We start from the raw sequence: 12,014 nt of genomic DNA on the forward strand, positions 1-12,014 counted from the left end.
GCCACTCACCATCCCCACTTGGAAATATATTGCCATTCCTTCACTGTCACTTGGTCAAAATCCTGGAACTCCCTCCCTAACAGCACTGTGGGTGCACCTACACCACATGGGCTGCAGCAGTTCAAGAAGGCAGCTCACCACCACCTTCTTAAGGGCAATTAGAGATGGGCAATAATGCTGGCATAGCCAGCAACCACATCCCATGGATGAATACATTTTTAAAAATGAATTCTCATCATTGTTTTCAAATCCATCTATCCCTCACCGCTCCCTATCTCTGCAATCTCCTCCACTCCCTCCAATATCTCTGTGCTCAGCTAATTCTGATCTCTTGGGCATCCCCCACTTTCATCACCGCACCACCGGCAACTGTGCCTTCAGCTGCCAAGGCCCTAAGCTCTAAAATTCCCTCCCTAAACCTCTCTGCCTCTCTATCTCTCTTTCCTCCTTTAAGGCACTCATTAATAAAATGACCTAATTGTCTAAGATATGTCCTAATATCTCTCTAAAAGGATCTGAGGCGAATTTTGCTTTAAAACGCTCCTGTGAAGCGCCTTGTCACGGTTTATATGTTAGAGGCACTATAAAAATGCAAGTTGTTGTCGCTGGGAACATCAGGATGGTGCTCAGCCGTGACACCCTACCATAGTGGAATAGCTTGCCAACACTTGTGCATGGACAGTTGGGCAAAGTACCCGTAGGCACAAGTCTGTGGGGAGGAGAAAGAGATAGTAATTTTTTTAAAAAGTCCCTATTGCTGTGATTAGGATCAAGAAGAATTGTCAACACTCAATCGCATATTGTATTGATTGGATCATTATCTTGTTATTGTGGAATTACCCCACATGTTGCTACAATTTGTCATCAACCACAGCAACTTCCTGTTAATGAGGTTGGTGTTTGTTAATGTTAATCTCATTCTTGTTAATGAAGTTGATTGTTTCATCCAATTTTTCAAAATTCTTCCATGGGGTGTGGGCATTGTTGATCACATCGTTAGCCTGTGCCCATCGTTTAAAGGACTCCTCGTAGAGACAGTTAGTGTGTGTGGGTGTATGTGCCTTCTACACCATCTCACTTTTGTCAGGTACAAATTACTCTCACTGATTCCCTTGTCTCTCTCTCTCTCTCTTTCAGTAATCTACACCAGTGCTTAAAGCAACTAATTGCTGTTGGAAAGCCAAGTGGAGCTCAATCTTGTACATAATCGCACAACAATCAAAAAGGCATGTTTCTTCTGTAAGGCAGAAAATGTTAGTTGAACAACATTGGCAGATGCAAAAAGACATGCCCTTTTAACAGTCTGCTACTTGGCAATATCCCAGACTTTGAAGAACCTTTAGCTAACTTCCAGTAATATATTGGCACTGTCAAACATAATTCTATCTCTTAAAAACTACTTTGTTTCCAAGGCCAAAAAAAATTGCTGATTGTGTGGAGAGACGGATGAAACTGGGGTTGTTCTCCTTAAAGCAGGGAAGGTTAAAGGGAGAACAAAAACAGAAACAGAAATACCTGGATAAACTCAGCAGGTCTGGCAGCATCGGCGGAGAAGAGTACAGTTGATGTTTCGATTCCTCATGACCCTTCAACAGTTCTGTTGAAGGGTCATGAGGACTCGAAACATCAACTGTACTCTTCTCCGCCGATGCTGCCAGACCTGCTGAGTTTTTCCAGGTATTTCTGTTTCTGTTTTTGTTTTGGATTTCCAGCATCCGCAGTTTTTTGTTTTTATCTAAGGTTAAAGGGAGATTTGATAAAAGTGTTCAAAATCGTGTATGGTTTTGACAGAGTAAATAAGGGGTCTTGTGGCGCAGTGGGTACTGTCCCTACTGCTGAACCAGAAGCTCCTGGTTTAAGTCCCACTCCAGGACTTGATGGCCACGCAAGGTGATGTGGCCAAACAGGCTGATTATCAGCCCTTCCAATACACCTGATGGCGAGCGGGAGAGTTTCCTGGTCAGCCATACTGCAGAGGATAACGGCCAAACTGCCACCCTGCAGGATTTTGCTGAGCAAAATCATGGACCAATCCAATGGACGTCCATGGTTGCCAACGCCCTCATAGTACGTGGAGTGGGAGGAGTAAATAAGGAGAAACTGTTTCCAGTGGCAGGAGAGTCAGTAACCAGAGGATCCACGTTCAAAGTGATCAGCAAAAGAACGAGAGGTGACTTTTTTTTTTTGAAATACTGCATTATGTTGCGGTCTGGAAGGCACTGCCTGAAGGGGCAGTGGAAACAGATTCAATCATATCGTTCAAAAGTCGAATAAGCAAGGGGAAACTTTGCAGGGCTATGTGGAAAGAGCAGGGGAGCGAGGCTAAAGGGATAGTCATATCAAAAGTGCCAGCACAGGCGCAATGGTCCGAATAAGCTCCTTCAGTATTTTACCATTTTACCCTTCTATGATGCTGGAAATCTGAAATAAAAATAAACACTAGAAATGACTGGAAATACTCCACACGTCAGGCAGAAGCCATGGAGAGAGAGAAGAGCAGAATAAACATTTCAAGGTTTCATCAGAACCGATTCGGTTTTGGAGGTCCATTTTAACACAGTAAGTGGAACAAGTGCCACTTCACACATAATTATATGGCACAGAAACAAATCTCCAGATCTTTTGCTGTTCTCCCTTCTGCAAACAGAACTCATCCTTCCCTCATGTGTGAACTTGGGTAGCAACAGGTAGTGACGTCAAGGTCACTAAATTCAGACCACATGCGTTTGTGAAGATGAGCCCAAGCTTTGTAGGATAAGGATACGAGAGAACGTACAAAACAGGAGCAAGATTAGGCCATATGGCCCCACAAGCCTGTGCCGCCATTTAATAAGATCCTGGCTGATCCTCTACCTCAACCCCAATTTCCTGCCTGAAACCCATATCCCTCGATTCTCTTAATGCCTGAAAATCTGATCAGGCTCAGCCCCGAATATGTCAAACGACTGAACATCCGCAGCTCGGAGTTCAAAAGATTCACAAGCCTGAGTAAAAATATAGTCCTTGTCTTGGTCAGAAACATCTGTCCCTTTATCAAGCTTGTGACCTCTAGTTCTAAACTCTCCAGTCAGGGCAAACAGCCTCTCAGCAGCTACTGTGTCAAGCCCCCTCAGAATCTTCTACATTTCAACAAGATCACCTTCCATTCTAAACTCTAGAGAGTAAAGCAAAACAAATTCACTCACAATACATGAAGTGTTTAAAATCCAGATGCATTCAAAACTCATACCTTCAGCCTAACCCCACTCAATATGTCATAAAGCTTTGCCAGGCAGAACAAAAGGAGTCAAGTCATATTTAAAACAAAAAAAAAAATGGTGTGATTTGTTCAGTTGTATGCACAACTGGCAGTATTCCTTTCAACTTCATTGGCAGGTTTTAAAATCCATTAAAGTTGGGCTGTTTAATTATTAATTCATTCATTTAGGAGTCTCTATGTGGGAGTTTTGGCAGAGAGAGGGATCAAGTGGTGGGGGTCTTAAACACAATGAGAAGGTTTGCACCAGAGAGAGTTAGGAGTCTCTGTGGTACAGGCAGAGGAGTTGGGAGTTGTAAAACCAAGGTGCTAGAGCATCACCCCTGGCAGGAGGGTGTAACTAGTGTGATGTTTACATAGGCAGTTACCGCTACTCCAATTCCCTGGTGTTAATGTTATTGGACTAGTAATCCAGATTAATGCTCTGGAGCCATGAGTTTAAATCCCGCCATGACCGCTGGTAGAATTTAAATCCAATTAGTAAAAATATTAAATCTGGAATTAAAATCTAGTCTCCATAACGGTGACCATGAAATTAAGAGATTGGCCTGAATTTTCCCGTCGGCGATTTGGGGGCGGGGCCCGCTCGCCGACGGGAAACTGACGCGGGATGACATTGGGAGGAACCCCTGACGTCATCCCGGTCCCTTTAAATTTTTAGAAAGGTGGGTGGACAGCGAAATCAGCTGTCTGCCCGCCAACCTGTCAACGGCCAATTGAGGCCATTGACAGAGTAATTAAGATAATTAAAGACCTGCCCGTCCAACCTTAAGGCTGGCGGGCAGGCCAGGAGCCCCAGCGGGCTCCTGATAATACATGAAACCTCTGGCGGGATGAGGTTTCATGTCCGTTTTTAAAAACTTTAATACATCTTATGTGATATTTATTAACATGTCCCATCTCGTGTGACATTGTCACGAGGGGGACATGTTAATCATTTTTTAATTTTTCTACTTTTAAAGTTTTTTGGACTATCAGTAACCTCCCTGAGACAGCACTTTGTCTCAGGGAGCAGTGCGCGAAAGAGCGCACTTTGACAGCTGGGGATTCCCTCCCCCACCCCAGCACAGGAAGCACTTCCTGTCGGGCAGGCCCCTGGGCGGGCCTTAATTGGCCCGCCCACTCAAAATGGCGGCTGCCCCCGTTTCGGTGGCGGGGGTCGGCTGTCCGCCTACCACCGAGTTGGTGGGGCCCGCACGCCCACCTAGGGCAAAATTCTGCCCATTGTCACAAAAACCCATCTGGTTCACTAATGTCCTTTAGGGAAGGAAATCTGCCATCCTCACCTGGTCTGACCTACATGTGACTCCAGATTCACAGCAATGTGGTTGATTCTTAACTGCCCTCTGAAGTGGCTCCAGCAAACCACTCAGTTCAAGGGCAGTTAGAGATGGGTGACAAACGCTGGCCTTCCCAGTGACGCCCGCATCCCAAAGAATAATTTAAAAAAATTAGGGACACAGGAATTTATAACGGAAAAGATGGGGAAATAAGGTTTTAAACAACCTTCAATTGTTTGGAGAGTTTATAAAGTCTGACTCATGGGCTGATGTTGCAACATGTTGGAGAAGTGAAACAGATCCAAAAATGCAGACGGTTCCAGTAGCCAATTTTATTTTATTTTTTTGAAAAAAAGGCTATTTGCTACCCCAACCAGGTTTACCCAGATATCAAAGGCTGTAAAGGTATTTGTGAACACGCGGAGCTAAGAACTCACCTATTACAGAGTGATTTAAAATATAGGGAAGCCAAATCCAGTCCTGATACTGTAGCATGTGCAAAAACAATGAAACCCTACCCTTCCCCCACGAAAGGCATCTAAATGAGAAGCCCCCGGGAAAACCAAAAAGAAAGCATTTATTTACAATATTTATTAAAAATCCTTCAATATTAAAATGTGCTTTTATTTTAAGGAAAGAATAATAAATAGTTTTTATAAGCTCACATTCTCTGGTCATAATACAGCACAGCCGTAATACATACATACATATATTTTTTTAAAAAAGGTATGCCCCTGGTGAGATTGTTACTCCACCAATGCTACCTCAGTGGTGTCAGCATCACAGACTAAAATCCATATTCTGCCAACATTTATGAATGAAACGTGGTTAACAATGTGACAATGACCAGATAATCCATTTCTTTCTACGATGCTTATTGAGGGATAGATATTCGCCAGGACCCCAGGGAAAACTCAGTGCCATGGGAATTTGTATTATTACATCCACCAGAACAGGCAGGGCCTCTGTTTCAAATCTCATCCGAGAGACTGCACCTCCAACAGTGCAGCACTCCCTCCCTAATGCACTGGAGTGTCAGCCTCAAGTCTTATGCACTCAAGCCCTGGAGTGGAACTCAAACCCAGAGCCTCATGGTTCAGAGGCAAGAGTGCTACCAACTGAGTCACAGCTGACACTAGGTCTCCATCAAAGTGAACTTCAATACACAAACACACTGCTCTGAACCTAACATGTGGCAAAAGTGCCAGTTAGTCAGTAAAGGCATTCAGATATGGTACAGTCACCAGCTGCATTTTACTCTTGGTATCCCTATAAACAGGAAGGAGACACTTGGGGTGTGTATGGACCAGTCCAAGTGAGGTATAGAGAAAATAGGCTCAGAACTGACTCCAAACCCTTCATACTGCTAGGCTCAGAAACAGAATCTAAGACTTTGGAACGCTGGAAAAGTTCCTGAATGGTTTGTCTGTCTACTGACATCTCTCATGACAGGTCAATAGCAAGTACAAATAAAATGTGTTTTAAAAAAGCATATCTTCATTGCCCCATTAATCCTCTCAGACTTTTGTCAGGAGATGGTTTAGTACATTCATTCCACAGGTCCCCCACCCACCGCCCTCACTGCCCCATGACAACCCTGTTCTCTGGCTACGCTTAGAACTCTCTCTGGTACATCCCTCCTCACCTAGTTCAAGACCCCCACCCGCTTGCACCCTCTCCCTTCCATAACTCCCGCACAATCGCTTGGTGCAAGGCAGTCCCAATCCAGTCAGACACTGCCTCCTTTCTGGTTTCCCCCAACCTAGCCCTCTCCTCATTCTAGACCGGGGACTCATGGATCCCGCCCCAGATTTGCTCCCTTGGCAGAATGGAACTCGATGTCAGAAGCCATAATTTAAAAAGGAATAGTAAGGCAACAACAGGCACAAAATACATTATAAAACACAACAAGTTCAGCAAGAAAGTTAATAGTCCAAATAACATCATTTTTTCTTTGGATCACAATTGAGCCAGACTCCAGCAGGACAGTGATCCTCGTAGGTACTGATGCACAGAAAGTAAATAAGCATCTGGTGCCAACGTTTCATACCAAGTTGCTTTCCCATCTTTCACTTGTCCACTGCTTCTCTTGGGCTGAATGGCTAGTTTCTCTGCTGTCAAATTTTCTACCAGGAGTTACAGCTGGTATCTCAATTCCAACACCAACTTCCTTCCCTTCCCTGGTCGGGGAGGGAGATGGAGGGTCATGTCCCTACGTGATCAAGATACGTTTTCAGTGCCCATGGTGGAGGGAGCAAATGGTCTCTCAGGTGAACATTAAAGCTGTTTTACCGCAGAAAGAAGAAGAAATGCTGGGGATTGTCAGTTCTCTTGGCCAAAGTTGACCAGCTGTGGTTACCAAGGGAGCCAGATATCTTTTGCTTGTTGGTAAAATTCATATAATTAAAGAAGGTATCTCTCCTTCCTTCCCCATCCCTGCTTCCCCACTGGTGTAACTGATTGACAATCCTTTCCATCCAAAAATGAAAAGCTCTCCCCCAATCTGGCTTGCAGATGGAGAGTTCATTCTGCAATTTGAGTTGATGAGGGGAGAAGGGATACAAAAAGTAGAGTTGAGGCAGAACAGCAGCACGAGACAGAGTACGGAGCAGACAATACATGCTGAGACGTCCAACATGGCAGGAAGCAGGGCTCTTTCAAAATAGAAGGCCTTGGGAAGTCATCTTGCTTTTCACATGTTCTGTAACAAAGAATAAACCTTCATCAGTTAAAATGACAAGAAGAACGTCCAAATAGCCAATGGAACACAAAATGCTCGGCAGCTAAGACGATAGAATGGCACCTTCCAAAATAGAAAGCTGAACTGTACAGCCTTTACCTCAGTATCTACTCAAACTCACTTCTATGGCCACAAGTTTACAACCTTCATCATTAAGGGTTTAACAGTTTCAGACCATGACAACCAATCTCATTTTTTTTCTCCAGATAGGCGCTGGTAATGGTTCTGCTTTTGCCATTTACATCTTCGCATGACCCATCTTTTGTTTGTTTACTTGTCCCTATAGTGTTCAGTTGTTCTGTGTTTGATTAGGTGAGTCTGATAACTGATCTATGCTCACTGTGCTTGATTGGGTGTGGACTCAGAGCAAAGCAAACAGTCACCTCAGAAGCTGAGCTGTAAGCACGAGTGCAGACATTGTGATTGCAGAGGTATTTTAAAACTCTTGCAAATTAATCTGTTGCGCACTTAGAAACTAGTGTCATCTCTATATTGCTCTGTAGAAAATCAAACATATAAAATATACAACAGTCCCATTACCATCCCCTTTGCCATCATTCCTTTTGTCATTTAATCTCTCCTGCCTTCCACCCTAATCACAGACCTTCATCTCCTTCCCCTGCTGTTACACCTCAACTTTTCCAATTCTGACCAAAGGATCATCAATCTGCAATGTAAGTTCTCTCCAGGGATGCTACCTGACCTACTCTGTACATCCAGCTTTTCCTGTTTTGATTTCAGATTTCCAGCAGCTGGTACAATTTTGATTTTGTCTGCAGTCGGATTAATTCCGTCAATCACTTTACAAGACAGTGGGTGACAAGAATCTGGAACTTGATACCACAGGGATTAGTTGAGGCAAACAGCATAGATGCAATTAAGTGGGGGAGCTAGAAAAGTACATGACAGTAGGTCTTGTGGTGTAGTGGGTGGCGTCCCTGCCTCTGAGCCAGAAGCTCTGGGTTCGAGACCCACTCCAGGACTTGATGGCCAAGGAAGATGCGTTTATAACACAGCCAAGCAGGTTCATTACCTGCCTGCAAATCCTTCCAACATACGTCAAAGGCAGTTGGCAAGAGCAGGAGAGTCAGCTATGCTTGATGTGGAGTTGCACCCTTCAACTATAGCCTCCAGCGACAGGCTCTAACAGTCTGTTCCAGGAAAAACTAGGTGTGGAAACAGACATGTTTTGTCATCCTCATCCACTGGACATGGGAGAGTTGTAATAGCTGTGCAATCACAGAAGATTCCTTCTTTAAAGAAATTTTCCAATTTAGTATTTCGATTCATCCTCCACCCCTTCCTTCCGGGTACATGATCTGCTTGTTTTACAGTGAAAGCTATCCTGAGTCTGTAAATGCATGTTGAAATGTGCACTCTCTCTCACAATCTGTTAACAATGCCAGGTCTTGGTGTGGTAAATTGGCCCCACAAACCAAAAGACATAGGTTTAATTTAATGGGGGGTGATGGTGGGGGTTGGGGTGGTGGTGGTGGTGGTGGTAAGGGGGGGGTTGAAGAGCAATTGTGCCTCAGGAGGTGGAGAGGGAAATCTAAATATGCCAAGGAGGTTCCACTGCTGATCCTAACCCAGGTGATTTCTTTTTCCCCTCCTCTGGGCAAAGATAAAAAGTGATGACATCACAGGTTAGGATGAGGGTCGGGCTGCATGTTAATCTAAGCCACACTGGAGGAAATTAAAATGATTTCAATGGGGTTGGTGGGAGAGAGGCCAGCAGTTCCTCCCAACCCAGGAGAGTCAATGCCTTTAAAAGAATAGGGGGGAGTGTAATCCTCCCATTCTCTCTTTCTATTTCTCTCTCTCTCACACTCTGAGCCAAGTTTTACTGAGGTCGGACACAGCATTCTTGTAGCCCTATCAAACTGGCATCTTACCATAGGAATATGTGTTGGAATAGCTCATTATTTTTTTTTTTAAAACTCTGCAACTTTTAAACCATTCAGTAAACTAATTCAGAGCCCAGCTGAGAGAAAGGATTCACTTCAATGAATGCAATGGCTCAGTCCAATTGCTGCAGCTCCCTGGCTGTGGTTGCCAAGGGAGATGGGAGCCGAGTTGCCAATGGCGACTGTACATAAATTTGTAAGTGAAAAGGAGCCTTACTGGTGAATCCCTGGATGTTTTCCATAACCACGTCGCACTGGGTACGGGAACATAGTGGTTATGCAACTGGTCTAGTAATCCTGAAGTCTGGACTAATAACCTGGATTCATGTGTTCAAATCCCACCATGGCAGCTAAGGCATTTGAATTCAATAAAATCTCCTTGAAACTAAAAGATCATCGAAAACATGTCTGTTTCCACACCTAGTTCACTAATGCCCCTTTAGGGAAGGAAATCTGCCGTCCTTACCCAGTCTGGCCTACATGTGACTCCAGACCCACAGCAATGTGGTTGACTCTGAAATGGCCTAGTAAGTCACTTGGTTGTATTCAAGACGATAGCACACCACCACACTCTTAAATGGGATGGGCAACAAAAGCTGGCCTTGCCAACAATGCTCCTATCCCATAAATGAATAACATATTTTTAAAAAATACCTTCTCAAGAACAGTTCAGGTTGGGCAGGTTGCCAGCAAGGCCCACATCCCAAGAATGAATTAAAGAAAAAGTAAACAATCTGCTTCTGGTTTCTAGGTCATTGTGCTTTCAAGAAAATTAAAACTCACCTCCTCATTCCTTTTCAAAGCTCTCTCCCCTATGCATCGACAACCTCCACTCTGGCCAATGACAATGGCTCCATTTCAGTCATATGTGGAAGGGCCTACATGACAGAAAGAGGCCCTTTAATGTAACTGAACTAAGAGGGGCACAAGTTCTTAATACATGAAGGCATGGTATCAGTGCCAGTGAATGGGAACAGGGGGAGGCCGTTCAGCCCCTCAAGCCTGTTCTACCATTCATCATGGCTGACCTCTATCTTCACTCCATCTAACCACCTTAGTTGCGTAACCCTCATGTGACAAAAATCTATCAAACTCAGCCTTTGAAATTTTGGGAGGGAGAGAGTTCGCGACTTACACCAGTCTGAGGGTGAAGAAGTGCTTCCTGACATCACCCCTGAAAGCCTAGCTCTAATTTTAAGGCCATGTTTCCTTGTTCTGGACTTTCCCCACCAGACGAAACCCTATCAAATCCTTGATAAATATTTGTTAGCATAACTCAACTGAAAAGGTAGGGCAGAGGAGAGAGAGAGAGAAACAGTGGATCACTCTGCCCTAACAAGGTCAACCTCAAAGGCACGCCCTATTACACCACATGAGCATTTCCTTCACTCACACCTAACGTTCTATGAACTTACTTGTGGATCATTACAATCCAGTGTCAAGAAGCTCTAAGCCCCATTCACTCTAACTTTTAAACAAGCCTGGAACTGTCCAAACTAACTTCACATTAAACCTTTCTTTAGGGGGGGTGGTGGGGGGTGGGGGGGGTGCAGTGGTGGTGGTGTCAATTGCTTCAGTCCTGTGGGGCAAAATTCATGTGGTTGGGTTAGGACTCTCCCCGATATCCTACTGACAAAGTTCCAGAGCAATGGCTCAAACTGCTGGACTCCACAAAGATAAAAGCACAGAATATTGATGAAAAGAGAAACATATCACGTGTTCGACTGATTATCTAAACTAGTTGCCAGTCTAGCTATTAGCGCACTCAGGATTGTTCAGCAAGTACTGCCCAATCGTGGAATCACATCTAAAATGGTAGATATTTTGTCAGCTGAGCCTGTAACGTAGCTCATTTATACTTGCTAGAAGTGACATACATTCATAAACCAAGACCTGTTCTCTGCAAACAAAAGGAATATGTTCAAGCCTTGTGCCTTTTTTGAATTACCCTGGAGTTTGGGGAGTCAATTCCCCATTGCTTTCTCCATGGCAACGTCTCGGCCAGAGTCAACTTGTCAACCAATCACCTTTTTCCCCTACAGTATAAATTGTTGTCATTGCTTGAAATTTGGCTTTCTTACATTGTCTGGATGAGTGCAAGGTGAAAAGCTTCAGCAACATGTCCCTCTTTTCAGAAATATTCAAGTTCGGTACTAAAAAGCACAGAGCTCCAGCCAATTGCATCATCTGGTTCCCTATTCTCAGTGTAGCAACCATTCCACAAACTAAGATTTGGACTGCTGTAGCTTTATCTTGTACCCCACTAACAAGACAAGGCCCTCAGGCTTCTGTTTTTCCTATTCCTCCTCTCCTGAAGGGACCAACTCCTCTGACAGTTCCACAGGTAACAACGTCCCTCTCATGCAAATCATCCAAATGTCCACACTGCGTCACAGTTGGCTAGACAACTGTGCAACGCATCACATGTCAAACCATCTTCAAATCGGCAACCGCCTGGGTGTGCGCTCCAGTAGCTGCACAGGGATCAACAGCAGGAACTGTGGCCAAGGGGTACTCAGGCCCACTGGAGTCACCCCACTGAAATCAGCAGCCTCAACACAGCCTAGGATCTAAACTGGGACCAGCTGGTTTGACCTTTTACCAGTGGAACGACTCCACCCTCGTGATTTACATCCAAGTGCAATTAGCTACTGTAAAAATCCAATTTTGACAAACACCATAGTGAACACCGTAGGGTCCATTACCAGGAGCATGGGCGGTCCTTCAAAATTCCTTGAAAGATCCTTGTGACCAAGCCAGGGGCTCTCATGATCAAGTGGATTTAAATGAACTTGCATGACCTCAGGGTGTCCTAAAATTCTTATAGACAA

The 12,014-nt window shown here is 44.4% G+C and overlaps 1 protein-coding gene across 4 annotated transcripts in view; it reads right to left on the reverse strand.

Moving 5' to 3' along the window:
* Positions 1–5,139: 5,139 nt before the first annotated feature.
* Positions 5,140–12,014, reverse strand: part of LOC144669368 (uncharacterized) — a 28,656-nt gene continuing 21,781 nt past the window's right edge. For 3 of the 4 annotated variants that reach the window (XM_078531748.1, XM_078531745.1, XM_078531746.1), the window contains 2 exons: positions 9,967–10,061; positions 5,140–7,237 (listed from right to left, as the gene is read on the reverse strand). In XM_078531748.1, coding sequence (XP_078387874.1) covers positions 9,996–10,061 — 66 coding nt within the window. In that variant the 3' untranslated portion in view covers positions 5,140–7,237; positions 9,967–9,995. The remainder of the gene's footprint in view (positions 7,238–9,966; positions 10,062–12,014) is intronic. The other variant, XM_078531747.1, reaches the window with a different exon arrangement.

This window comes from Cetorhinus maximus, chromosome 29 (genome assembly GCF_964194155.1).
Source record: "Cetorhinus maximus chromosome 29, sCetMax3.hap1.1, whole genome shotgun sequence".
Taxonomy (NCBI): Eukaryota; Metazoa; Chordata; class Chondrichthyes; order Lamniformes; family Cetorhinidae; genus Cetorhinus; species Cetorhinus maximus.